Raw genomic sequence first — 13,623 nt, 5'->3', positions numbered from 1 at the left:
AAGTAAGATTATTTGATTAATTTATAGTCTCCATTAGGCTGTGAGCTAGCTAGGCTGAGAGCTTCCTGAAGTCAGGGATCTTTCTTTCTCGAGAACTACTCAATGCAGTGCTTACCACATACTTCCTGGTCCTTATGATTCGTGCTTAATAAAGCCTGCTTGACTGAATGAACTTGAGGGCTGGGCCCCTGGTACACGCTCTTCTGAAAATTCGAGGATGCCCCTCCTCCCACCTAGGGGCCAAAGGACGGAATTTACAGGATCCCACTCCACCTTGGGAGCCCAAGACTGTTTCCTGCAGTCTGTCCTCCCTGAAGGCGAGCAGAATTTGCCACCCCAAATATGCCTTTTTGGCATAGGGATTATTTTAGATCGCTTATTTTTAAGAAACGGCAGGCACAGGAGAAGCTCTGAAAGCAGAATAGAAATTACATTTATAAGGGAAATCTCCGTTTGTAAGGGTGTCTCCCTCTCTGTACGAGGAAGAGAAAATGACTAAATCTCCAGAAACTCTTATCAATGGAGAAGGCAAGACTTAAATCTGCCTAACAACCATACCCTTATTTACCATGCTTGACCTGAAAACCCTCCATAACTGGCTCTCTACCCCCAGTATATTCTTTGGTCTTTAGCTAGAGATGTTATTTAAGGTGACGGCTTAGGCCATTTTAGGGAGTGACTCTGTTTTCCTGGACATCTCCCATGTATACAGGAGGTATACTGTTGAGGCTACTCAACTTCTGTTTGTTTTTCTCCTGTTAATCAGTCTTTTATTATAGGGTGGTCTCAGCCAAGAACTTGGAAGGGTTGAGGGAAAATTATTTTTCTTCCATTATATCTTCAACTGTTTCTAGAGTTCAGTTGTGCTGCTTCTATCCACTCGTTTCCCTTAGCACTGCATCTACCCTCCAAATCCTCTCCTCAGATGCCCCTGCCCCAAAATTGTCATCAAACCAAAACTCCCTGCCCTCCCTTCCACCGCCCCTCCACCACCATTACCACCGAAGACATTAGCGGTCATGGGCATCCCATCCTCTCCCCTCAATACATAGGAACCCCTCAGGCTCTGGGACTCTTCTCTTTCAGCCTCTCTCCCAGCACATTCTGTCCACTGCCAGATGATGGAAAGCGGCCAGGCACAACCCCCCCAGAGCAGGCGCACGGTAGAGTTCAGTAATTCCTCCATGGGTGAATGGGAAGAGGAGGATGCGCTGGAAGTTGCCAAGTGATCTAAGACAGTTTGGCTATTCAGTAACCATCAGTTATCTTGACGCATGTGGGAGATTGGGTGTCCCCCGTTCCACAACCTCACTAACTGGTGTTAGATTATACCAAAAGAAAGTGTTCTACCAAATGACGCCAATCATATAATATTTATTAGCAAGGAGATACAAAAACGGTCATAGGACCCTCTTGTAGTTTGGGGGGCAGACAATCCCACCTAGCTCTCTCACGAAAGGGTCACTTGGAAGCTGATACACGTTCCAGTGGCAGGCCAACCCCCACAGTTGGACGAGGTGACCGAGTGTGCCCCTAAAGTGAACCCTCACACAACTGATAGACTCCACACCTCCAGCATGACTCTGAGACGTTAGGCTGCAAAATTCTGGGGCCTCTTCAAGCTTCCTAACCAAATGCCTTAACTATCTCTGGGGGAGTGTTGACCCTGGTAAATGTACTTCACGAGCTAAGAAACCACCCTAAAGGTGTAGATTAAAGTTTATACTGTTTATAGTTGTGATATTGTAATTTATAATAAGAAATATATATATATATATATTTTTTTTTTATTTCATTACCAGAGCCTGTAGGTCAGAACACAGGTAACAACCTGGACATGAGAGGGCATCCCAAGCAAGAGGCAGTCTTAGTGCCTCAGAGCTCTTAACCTGTGGAATCTGATATTGTCTTTGGGTAGACAGTGTCAGAGCACTGCTTGTTAGTGTGGCGAAACCACACCTCCACACACGTTGGAATTCGTCCAGAAACTTTAAGACTGAAATCTTTTTAAAGTAAAAATCACCATGCAATCCCAGTCACACACACACACACACACACACACACACACACACACACACAGCTAAGTGGAGAAGCCACAAATCCGGTCAAGGTCTTATTGGCCAGGTCTCCTTAGGCACCAACCTCTTTACAACAGGAAGAGGAGGGCCAGTATTCCTTCACACGTTCTCCAAGTACAAAAACAGGAATCTGACTTAAAATTTGGCTTCCTTTTTCCTGGAATCCCAAGGACTGCAATTTTTGTCAGCCCCACCAGAGAGCAACCTTTCTGCATTTATGCTCCTAGTTGGCAAAGCACTGTGTCATCTCAGCACACACGCCCATCTCCCAAGTCTGAGCAGAAACAACTCTTGAAGCTTTCATGACCTAAATAAATTCCCCAGACTCTGCAAAAGTTACCCCACTTTAAAACCTAGATAGATCATTTTGAAAAGCCAACATGATGAGTCACTGAAGAAAGGCTTGAGGCTCTGGGGTAAGAACATTCTTTGACCTGTAGCAATAAACCTGACCTAAGGGATGCTGAGTTGAGCTTTCTCTCCTCCCCCATCCCCGCCGTTTGGCTGTGGGTTCAAAGTTGCCCCATTAAGGTTCTGGGAAGAGAGAACTTTCACTGGGGTGAAGGAACTGTAGGAAGCGACCTCTGGCTCCGTGGCCCTGTCTCTACACTGCCTTGGGGGAATGGAGTGTTGATGTTGTAGCAGGGTAGTTCAGGGGGTACTGCCAGGCCCTGCACTGGGCTAAAATACGGAGCCTGAGGATCTCCCAGACTGTTCCCTTAGGGTACAGAACACCTCCTTGGGATCCTTGGGCTTACATATTCTGTGGACTGCTAGACCAGTGCTACAGGGGCTGGTGTCAGTTGCATTGTAGAGGAGTCTGAGACAAATGTTTTCCCTTTATAATAACTGAAATGGCCAGCTGACACTGAAGATACCTGCTCCCTTCTTTCTTGGCCTCCGTAGTAACTTCCCCATCCACACCCCATCCTGGCAAGACCAAGTGTTGTTTGCTTGTCCACCGCTGGCTCCACTGTAAACAATGTGTATAGGTCACCATTACAGGATCCATGCTCGACATTTGGAGACAGAAAAATGGTAGAATTCAATAGATGCATCCTCCTCTGTGGCTGGGTCCTTGCACAGCCTTGACCTCCCTCTCCTTCTCTAAGTAGAGTCAGATGCAGGGACTGATGTCTCCTAGGCTCATCCTAGAAATACAGACAAGCCATTGAGAATATATTTTTCCTTTATCTGAAGCTAGTCTGTGAAAGTCTTTGACCACCAGAAACCATCTTCCAAATTCATTCATTTATTATTTCTTAAATGTTTATTTATTTTTGAGAGAGAGAGAGAGAACATGAGCAGGGGAGAGGCAGAGAGAGAAAGGGAGCAGAGGATCCAAAGCAGGCTCTGTGCTGACAGCAGTGAGCCGGATGCAGGGCTGGAATTCATGAACCGCGAGATCATGACCTGAGCCGAAGTCAGACGCTCAACCAACTGAGCCACCCAGGCACCTTCATTTATTTTTTAATTACTAAATAAATCTTCCATACTAATTGTATGAAGCACTGCTGAAGGCACTGTTGGGAAAATTGATATGCGTGGCAAATAAAGATGCTTCCATTTATATATGATATATGTATGTGTGCATACATGTATGTGTATATTACGTAGCTTGAAGAGTCAAAGAAGAGAAAAACTCACCCACCAGCCAAATAAATACATCACTCTAGGTCATATGTGAAAATCTTTTATTGTTGAGGAATGGAAAGAGATGTCATAGTTTTAAATGTAGGACACTTACATTATCCAAGGGGATCTAGGGTCAATGCCCACTAGGATTGAGGGTGCTCACTCTGCAGTTTCTCCATCACGGTGTGGTAGAGGGATGGGGAAGGAGTCAAAGCACAGGAGTGTTACAAGGTGGGGGGGGGGCGAAGAAAGGGAAATAGAGCACGTGCAGCTGGGGTTTGGGAGGTGGGGGGCAGGTGTCTTCATGATGCAGCCCACGAGTCCAGAAGTGGAGTGCTGAGGAGCAAAAATGAAATCACATCTTCTATCCTGTAAAACTCCCACCGACCACTCATCGGGGAAGCAGTGGGGTATGTAAGGGAGGAAAAGAGAACAGAAGTCTCAGCCCTCAGCTCTCCCTGTAGCCTTTGAACTGGAGGACTGAACTCTTCTAGCCGCAGGAGCTTGTTCCTTCCCAGCTGCAAGTTTACCATGCTACTTATTTTTTTTTTTTTTAAGAGAGGGAGAGGAGCAAAGGGAGAGAAAAAGAATCTTAAGCAGGCTCCCGTGCTCAGCATCCCATGAGTCAGGCAAACTATAGCCCCATTCAACGTGCCTGGGTGCTGATGCTTCTCCAGGGTCCCCCAGTCCCTCCTCCTCTTTCCAGAAACCTCCCAGAGGAAGAAGAGGCCCAGGGATCACTTCCTTTGTTAGCAGTTTCACATGAATGAAATCAGATGACACAATGATCTGTGTTGATCCATCTCATCTAATCTCCTTTAAATGCCAGCCTCCGGGGACTGTATGTGCTATTCTTCCTGGCACCTAACAGGTTGAGAATGCTCCATCAGTGGTGACATTATGAAGGCTGTAATTATGAGACTGGCCCCTCTGAAAGAGCCTAGATTCACCAGCGAGCATTAAAAGTAGATTTCCACAATGCACTTGTTTCCACCATTTGTATAAAATACTATGGCAAAATTGCACTGTAATTATCTTTATGGCCGATGCATAACGCTGGGGGAGACTATGTCATCCAGATATAGCTGCCCGTATAATTATCTGGCGGTCGGCAGGACTGAAATAACCGTCTAATGAGAGCAAAATGATACGGTAAGTACCATGTAATCAGCGAGTTACGGTTATTACGGCTCTTTGTGCCCTCTCACCCAACACTGAATGGGGGGCTAGACCTAGTCTCCGGGCCCAGGGAGCCATGCACAGGCAGTTTCATCGAGAGCCATCGAGAGCTCTTGCTCCTCTGCTCTCCCCTGAGACCGGTGACTGCGGGTAACAGGGATACAGGGACAGGGACAGGAGTCTCTCTGTGCTCACAGAGGCTTCCCGATGCCTCTCTTTTTCTCCCCCCACACCGTCTTTCTTCAGAATGCAAAGAAATCCATCAGTTGGGCCGCTATTGCCGTGTGGGGGAAGATGGGGTTGACACAGTAGCTTCTGTGTTTTGACTAGACGCTTCCCTGGGAGACGCTCATACTCGAACACTAAGGGAGAGATCTGTCAGCCCACTCAAGCCCAGGGTCCAGCCGAGCCAGCTCTAGGCAGACAGACCAGAGCCAGGCAGGGGGGACACTGGGACGTTACCCATGCCTCCCAGATGGCAGTAATCCTAACACAGCCAACACACAGCACTATGCACTGTGTGCCAGGTACTGTTCTGAAGACTTTACCTACGCTCAATCCTCAAAAGCACAACCCTGCAAAATAATATCCCTCCCACTTTTCAGATGAGGAAACTGAGGCACAGAAGGGTTATATAACTTGGCCAAGGGGACACAGCCAGTGAGCTGCAGATCTAGGATTCAAACTCAGGCTATGCTCTTACCCATTTTGCTACACAAAGCAACCAAGCTAGTTACACCCTGTTAAATTTCAGAGTTCCTTGCATTTCTTCCTAAAGCACTCTTGTGAAGAACTACACGCCGGACCCAGTCACTGGAGATTCTGAATGATCTGAAAGGTTTTAGCCCACCTAAGAGGCAGAACCCTTTACGTACGAATTGTAATAATTGTAATTATTGTGCCTGTAATTTTCAGATGATGGTCTCTTCATCTTATACGTAGATAATAAGAGAATGGAGTCCAAACAACAGAAGTTGCCCATCAGAGAAGCCACAGGAGAAGCCCTTCTCTCCCCATTCCCCACCACTAATGCGTGCTCATGAGTCAGCCAGGGTCCATGATACTGGAGAAGAAGAAAGAAAGAAGGGTGTGTGTGTGTGAGCACGTGTGTGCATGTGAGTGTGCATGTTCTTGCAGACCAGTATGCACCTCTAAGTGATGGTGTGTTTGGCCAACAGTGTGCTGGGCACTGGCAGTATATTTTAAGGCAGATTTATGAGTATTAATGCCTGTAGCATCAGAGGAAATACCTTTGTGGTAACCCCATTCCCCCTTCCCCGTTCCCACAGTCCCTTTCCTCTCCTAACCAACAATTCTTACCTCATTCCACACTGTGGGGATACTTGAGGGTGCCAAAGCTGGGGACATTCTCTTGGTTTACATCAATAGAAGTGTCTGGGGTAAAGTAAACAGTGTTGTTAGGAGAGATGTTTTTGAATGTGACCTTCACCCTGACCCAACAGCGAAGGGCTAGCTAGCCATGAAAGACAGCGTTGGAAGACAGAGTCAGGAACAAGAAGCACATTGTGTTTGGGAGATAGGGAGGAAACAGATTCCCCCAACTCCTTCCCAGCTGCAACAGAACTATCTTATAAAGGTCTCCCCATTGTGCTCCTAGGGCGAGCTGGACCATGGATCCAACCCGATTGGGTAGAAGGGCCAAGGAACCCTCACTGTAGCTAAGAAAAGTCCTGTCTTTCCCTCTGGTGACGAATATGAGGCACTTGACTTCTGCCATATCTTTGCCAGTAGTACCCTAAACCCTCCCACTGTACCTCCACACACTCCTACCTGGCTGGCTGTTCCTCTTGCCCATAAGTCCCACGAAGAAGTCGTGCATGTCACCTGTAGAAAAAGGACCAACATTGCCAACAGTGATAATGGGCAGTGGGAGTTGGGTGAAGGGGGAGAGATGTGTCAAGACTTCTGAAATCGGGTTTCTGATCTTTGGTTCTTTATCATGCCACAGCTTGTCCCCCGAGTTAGGGGAACAGGCTATCCCCTAAGCTCACCCTCTCTGCCCACCTCTCCCTCCTCCACACTTCAAGAATTCTCTGCCCCCACAGGTGCTTGGCTTAGAATCTTCACAGCCACCAAGAGATCCTCTTGGTTCCCAATGACCAGCTGATGAAGGGAAAGTCCACCACACTCCTCACACCTGCTTCCTCCTGGTTCCCAGTGACCTCTCACACCCAGGAAAGACTGGCTGAACAGTTGCAGCTGGCTTATTGTCTGTGCCAGCTGAGACGGGGCCAGCCAGAATGGTCACTGGGCCCCACGCCCATGGAACGCTAGCAAGCAGTCAGCAGAGACAGGGAGGGACAAGAGGCTACTCACGTTTCTGGGGAAGTGGCAATTCCTTAGGATCTGTGAAAGCAAGAACAATGTGTAACTGGGGAATAGAATCTGGAAAGTGACAGTTAGAGGGGATTCAGGTCACAACCCTCAATTATTCACCAAGCCATCTCCAGTCTCCATCCCACCTGAAGGCTCCTCCCAAGCCTATTTAATGGTCAGAATCTTGCCCCCCCCACCACACTTCCCCCAAGGCTGCTTCCTACCCACGCTAGCCTTGCTCAGCATTTTGAGCAATCCATCCAGAGAGACTGAGCGGCTGTCATAGAGTTTCCGGAGCAAAGATGGAGGCAGCTGGTAGAGGTCCAAGTCCTTCTAAGGGACAGAAACAAAGAGGGCTGAGGCTCACACCTAATCCTCTTACCCCTCCCCACAAAGAACAACCTCTTCTTGAGCCCGTCACAGCTAAACCTGACATTTTGTTTCCTTCAGGATTTCCTCTGGTTTACACTGGAAGAGAAGTGGGCTCTCAAACTGTGGTCCACGGAACAGCAGCACCACTGCTGTGGGCTTGTTAGAAATACTTAATCTCAATCTCAGTCCTACCCCGACCTATTAAGACAATCTGCGTTTTAACCACGCTCCCAGGCAACGCATATACACAGCAAGATTTGAGAAGCGCTGGTAAAGAGAACACAGTGGGCATCTCTGTAGGCAGACCAAGTGTCCTGGTTTGTCCAGGACTAAGAGCTTCCCTGGGATGTGGGGCTTTCAGGGCTTACGCTTGTCCTGGGAAAACTGGGACAGTTGGTCACTGTCTCCCAAGCTCAAAGGAGACTGTCCCTTAGGGCTCTCTCCCGTCTCCTGCCGCCTCTCAGTGAGAAGGGCCATTGGTTCTGTTCTCCTTGGCACATCAGGAACCAGTTTGCCCAAGGATGTGGTTGCCCCACTACGGGAGTGAGCCATGATTTCCACCACTCCCAAGAAAGGCCCATCGAACAGAGCAAGCATCCTCTGTATTCCATGATTGAGTCACAGACAGGACTCAGTCCTCGGGATGGGTGTCCGTAGGCAGCAGGGGCGCATCTGCAATCCTGAAATTCCCCTACTCTGCAGTACGTTCGTGGATGTTTCTCTGCCTGTGGTTCCCACCACCTCTCATTCTCTTTTCTTCTCCATAGATTTCTGCCTCTGGTTGTCGCTCCCTCTCTCCTTTCTACACTGAATTTAGATTGCCTGGAAAACAGTGTGTTCAGAATGACACCTCCTATCCTCTACAACTGAACCCCATTCTGGACCAGGGGCTCTTCGTTGTCTTGTTGATTTTTAAAAAAAAAATTTTTTTTTAACGTTTATTTATTTTTGAGACAGAGAGAGACAGAGCATGAACAGGGGAGGGGCAGAGAGAGAGAGGGAGACACAGAATCCGAAACAGGCTCCAGGCTCTGAGCCATCAGCCCAGAGCCCGACGCGGGGCTCAAACTCACGGACTGCAAGATCATGACCTGAGCTGAAGTCGGACGCTCAACCGACTGAGCCACCCAGGCGCCCCTGATTTTTTTTTTTTTTTTAAGCAGCCTGGGCACAGCAGGATGGTTGGTGGGCACACACCACACAGCCAGTTAGTTGCAGCTGCAGAGAAACAATGACAATGATCATGTTTGGAGATTCTCACCTTGAATCTCAGCGGTGCCTCTCTCTCCAGAGCCCAGGTGTCCTTAGGCTCCCAGGCACACACACAGCACATTTACACAGATGCACCCTGCATATACCAACCAGTTACCCGGGCACACATATACCCTACCCTCATCTCACCCCAATTTCCCTCATCCTCACAGACCTTCAGGGAAAAGGGGTGAGATGGCAACCTCTCTCTTTCATTGACCACCTGGCCCGAGGTCTTGAAGCAAGCTCGCTTTAAAGAAATACAGCCAGATATTCTGACCATCTCCAGCTGGAACTGTGGGCTCTGAGCACAGTGTCCAGCCCATTTTTGGCACTCCTTGTGTATTTTTTATATTTTTGAACTGCTTCTGGTCTTTTGGATCTGGTGCAATGGCCGCCACCCGCAAGGCTGCCAGCCTGGCGTGCCCGCGACACATATGGATGAAGACTGATTTCTCTCTTTGCCCTGCGCACGACATCCTAGGCAGCCACTTTTCCCAAATTGTTCAAATATTCTGCCCACCTCCTGTAATGAGATGCTAAACAGATCTGAGCTGGAGAGGCAGTTAGACTTCACACACTGAATTTGTAATGAGTTCCACCTATAATCATCTTAAAAGCATGTGTACCAATGTAATTGCTGCCATTTCAAAACCTTGAAAAGACTCCCTCCCTGCTCTCCCCCTGTACCCCTTCCCTGACAACTCCTGTTCTTTTTCTTAGAGAAACTTTGGAAATTGGGGCCTGGTCTGTTTCGTGGAGATTTTACCCCCTATCCTGACTAAGCAGAGGCTAGAGCAGGGCGAGGAAAAGGAAAGAAGAGGTTAGGGCTTAGGAACACCTGAGGTTACTGGGGGTGGATGAGCAGAGCGTATAGGAATTTATTTGAATTTTGAAAATAAAATAATACACGTAACTGATAGGTAAAATAGCACATAAATGACCATTTGGGAGAGAAATTCTGAGTATATTTCATACCATCCAGGGAGTGGAAAGGATCTGCCCCCTGTAGAAGGATAGCAACTGAGCTGGACCACCCTAGCTTACCCTTCACAGTATCCCTAAGTCACTGATCAACCAACCAAACAACGTATTGGTAGGGCACTTTTTAGGTACAGGGCTATCAAAGACACACAGAGGGAGAGAGACACTTAGAGGCATCCCTAGAGACACTGAGAACGGGAGACCGCCAGAGAGTCAGAGAAACCCACCCTCTGATGGGTAACTTCCACCCCAGCTTCCTCTCAACAGCTGTGGAACAGGCAGGGCACCAGCTCTCATGACGCTGCCCAGGACTCTGCCAGAGTGGGCACAACCAGAGGGGGCGCCTTACCTTGTTGTGGCCCCCACCGGGCACCACCTGCTCCCGTGAGTCCTCACAGACAGCCCCCAAACCGTGAACCAGGCTAATGGCCAGAGTGGCTGCGAACAGCAGGGCACTCCTCATGGTGCCTAGGAGGGCAGAGGGACAGGACAGGGGTGCAGGGAGGATGCGGCATGGGTGCAAATGCAGGAGACATTATGCAACTGGCAGCCTGGCTTGATCCTGCTTCCGCAGCCCCCAAATCCACCCCCCCAAGCCCTGTTCTGGGGAGAGTATCTCTGAGCAGGAGGGCCATCCTTTGGGTTCAATTTCCCCACTCCCCCACCACACATCTCCCCAGGCTGAGCACCTGGCAATGAGCAATGTTGCAAAAGTGCCAGATGCTAGTCTTCCAGGGAAGATGATAGATCCGTGGGACACGCACCAGTCTGTCTCCATAGCTTGAGGAGGGATCCTGGATTCTATTTTCCAGCACTGGGTAACCCAGACTTAGGCAAAAACTTTCTAGTATTGGAAGGATCAGTCTGAACCCGCAGGCTCCAAACATTACTGGTTTTTAAACCCTATCGGTGCTTTCCGCTCACCTTCCCACTACCCTGCTCCCAGATCAAAAGCTGCCACCTTTATTCCCTCCGCTCCTTTATTCCCTCCTAACTCTGGCCTCTGTCCTTTGGTGCCAACTCCAGTCCATCCGACATTCTCCCACTCGTGCCTACCTGTGGAGTAGCTTTGAGCCCAGGGCAGATGGTCTAGCAGGATCAGGGAGCTGGTCGGCAGCAGTGCCCACTCCCCACACGCTGGTAGTGCCGCTGCCTCCCTCCGTGCAGAGAAACAGGGAGTGGAGGGGATCTGAGGATGTGGCAGGAACACCGGCCCAGCTCCCTGATAAAGGCTCTGGGAGGGTCTGGGGGAGCCGGAGGAGGGGCTGTGAATCACCAATCCCAGGGTGGCTGGAGGGGAGGGGGGAGGCTGGTGGAGAAAAAGGAGGATATAGGCTGCAGACACACACACACACACACACACACACACAACCACACAAACCCTGCAGTCAGCTGGAGTTATCCAGCAGCCCACTTTCCAACAGCCCCTGAGCTGGGCACACTAAGGAATGATGTTGTATACGCTTTGTCCCAAAATTCCCATGCGGGATCTAGCTCAATAGGTGTGGTCCTTGAGTCTCTTTCTACTCATTGTTCACCCACCAGCTCCTCACCCTTTAAACCTTCAGACTCAACTGCCAGGCCAGAAAAAAATCGGGCAGGTGCTTCTCTGGCCCTTCCACACCACCGGGACAACTAGGTTCAGGCCCCTGAGCACTGGGAGGTGAGTCTGGCATCCAGTCCCATTCTCATTTCTCCCTCTGTCCTCCTCCCAGCTGCAGCTGACCCATCACCTTGGTCCTCAGGCCAAGTGAGGGTCAGTACTTCTCCCCTGCTACTGAATGCAGAAACTTCCCGTGTCTGCCTCCCCCCAGCACTCCAGTGCGAATGCGTCTCCCCACACCACTCCCTCTCGACCTTGAATCAGCCTGATTTAGTTGCATTCTTTCAGAGTTCTAACTTCTATCCCTTCTGCTATAATCTTGGAAAGGAGGAAGAGAACACTGTGGCCGAACTGCCCCCAAATCCTTGCCTGGCCTGGCCAGGCCCAGCCCAGCCCAGCCCAGCCCAGCCCATCATTGATCTCTTAATTGCTTCTTTTTTTCTCACAATTACATGTTTTCCCAACTCTAGTCTGTCTCCCTGTGGCCCAGGCATCTTCTCCCCAGACATTTCAAGCCTCTCCTTCAATGGCCCACTCTGTTGAGGGTGCTTGTACTGCTCACTTCATTCCTAAGGTAGAACCCCAGGGGAGAGTCAGATTCAGAGTGGGGATGGAAGGAGAAGATGCTGCTGAAGGGAAAGGGGTGGGGCGTAGGGGGAAGTGAAAGCAGCTTCAGAGCCATGTGTCACTCTTAGCACTTCCTATTTTTCAGGTGAGGAAATTGAGGCTCAAAACGTTCAGTCTTGGGGCACCTGGCTGGCTCGTTCGGTAGAGCATGCAACTCTTGATCTTGGGGTTGTAAGTTCAAGTCCCACACTAGGTGTAGAGATTACTTAAAATTTTTTAAAAATCTTGGGGTACCTGGGTGTCTCAGTCAGTTGAGCATCCGACTTGGCTCAGGTCATTATCTCACGGTTTGTGGGTTCGAGCCCCACATAGGGCTCTGTGCTGATGGCTCGGAGCCTGGAACCTGCTTTGGATTCTGTGTCTCCTTTCCTCTCTGCTCCTCCCCCACTCACACTCTGTCTCTCTGTGTCTCTCAGAAACAAATAAACATTAAAAAAAAAATTTTTTTTTAAATCTTACAAAAAAATTCAGTCTTGTGCTCCATGACACATAGCTTCTGGAGAAGAGCCACAAATTCAGTTTTGGGCTTTTTTCACTCCAAACTTCCCTTTCATTTTACTGCAATGCTATGAATTTTGACCAGTAAGGAAGCAGTTAACTCTCCCAGAGGAAGAGTTAGTCCCCTCTCTAAGAGACCTGGAGATTTGGGGACTTACACTCTACTACATCGTGGGTTGAGAAGAGAACCGCAGCAATTGGGTACTTACTAAAAAGACTCCCCATTCACCAGTGCCTTCCCCAATCACCCTACTTAAAATGACCACCCTTCTATAGCCCATATCCCCCTTCTGTTTCTTCTCTTCATCACTTATTACATCCAACATGCTAAATGCTTTACTTATAGTCTGTCTACCCCCATGCTCCACCAGAAAGTCAGCATCACATGGGCAAGGACTTTTGTCTGTTTTGTTTACCATGAATCCCTAGCTGTATAATGTTTGGCATATAATAGGTGATCAATAAAAATGTATTTATAAAACAAAAAAGGAACCCTGAGTTTTCCTTCTTGTATTGCAGCCCACAGTGTGGATCCTCCATAGAGCCTTTCAAGTGCTGCTAGGGTCCTGAAATGCTTGTCTCTCCCCTCCACACTCTCAACACCCCACCCACTCTAGGACTTGGTCCATACTGAGAGAAGTCTGCCTGCACATGGCCCCCTGTTCACCCCTGAGGGAGGGCAGCAGCTGGGTCTCAAGGCTCCTTTATTATGTGAGAGGCTGGTGGGGCTTCATCTAAAGCTTCCCATTACCCAGCTAATTACAGGGCTGTCTGGGCCAATCATGGGCCAGGACCCAGTGTTGGGACCCTTTGGTGGGAAGAGGGTAAGAAGCTGGAGCTTGTCTACATGGAAATGACATGGCAGGTTCATGCCTTTGAGAAGATCAAGTGCTGATCCCAACTGGATGTAGCCATCTTCTACCTCCTCTCCTCCCCTTACCAATCTGGAGAAGGAAGTCCAAGCTAGGCAGGCTGGAGGGAACCGGGGGTGCAAGAGGAGTAGTGTTAGACTGAGGGCTAAGGACTAAAGCCTCCTGGGTCCCATTTGAGGCAGACTCT

At 49.1% G+C, this 13,623-nt stretch overlaps 1 protein-coding gene across 3 annotated transcripts; it reads right to left on the bottom strand.

Moving 5' to 3' along the window:
* Positions 1-3,755: 3,755 nt before the first annotated feature.
* TAC3 (tachykinin precursor 3) lies at positions 3,756-11,061 on the bottom strand. Of its 3 annotated transcripts, XR_005795490.1 has the most exons (8): positions 10,893-11,061; positions 10,186-10,304; positions 7,454-7,562; positions 7,230-7,259; positions 6,684-6,737; positions 6,213-6,287; positions 4,522-4,577; positions 3,756-4,049 (listed from the first exon to the last, which is right to left on the bottom strand). XR_005795490.1 is itself a non-coding variant. In XM_040491667.1 (7 exons), the coding sequence occupies exons 2-6, from the start codon at positions 10,297-10,299 to the stop codon at positions 6,214-6,216; spliced, it is 378 nt and encodes a 125-aa protein (XP_040347601.1). In that variant the 5' UTR covers positions 10,300-10,304; positions 10,893-11,054; the 3' UTR covers positions 3,756-4,049; position 6,213. The 3 variants fall into 3 exon arrangements, 2 of the variants coding, with proteins under 2 accessions (XP_040347601.1, XP_040347600.1); XM_040491667.1 differs by lacking the exon at positions 4,522-4,577 and having other exon boundaries at positions 7,454-7,559; positions 10,893-11,054; XM_040491666.1 differs by lacking the exon at positions 4,522-4,577 and having other exon boundaries at positions 10,893-11,052.
* Positions 11,062-13,623: the final 2,562 nt, after the last annotated feature.

Source organism: Herpailurus yagouaroundi, unplaced genomic scaffold (genome assembly GCF_014898765.1).
Source record: "Herpailurus yagouaroundi ecotype Mexico unplaced genomic scaffold, PumYag 182, whole genome shotgun sequence".
Classification (NCBI taxonomy): domain Eukaryota; kingdom Metazoa; phylum Chordata; class Mammalia; order Carnivora; family Felidae; genus Herpailurus; species Herpailurus yagouaroundi.
This window is presented reverse-complemented; position numbering and strand designations above follow the sequence as displayed.

Bases quoted from the DNA above. Each gene is read 5' to 3' on its own strand.
- TAC3 (XM_040491666.1), bottom strand. From the start codon at position 10,299: ATGAGGAGTGCCCTGCTGTTCGCAGCCACTCTGGCCATTAGCCTGGTT. The intron at 7,563-10,185 runs GTAAGGCGCCCC...TCTGTCCCTTAG, and splicing joins CCGGTGGGGGCCACAACAAG to AAGGACTTGGACCTCTACCA. The intron at 7,260-7,453 runs GTAGGAAGCAGC...TTGCTTTCACAG, and splicing joins GCTGAGCAAGGCTAGCGTGG to ATCCTAAGGAATTGCCACTT.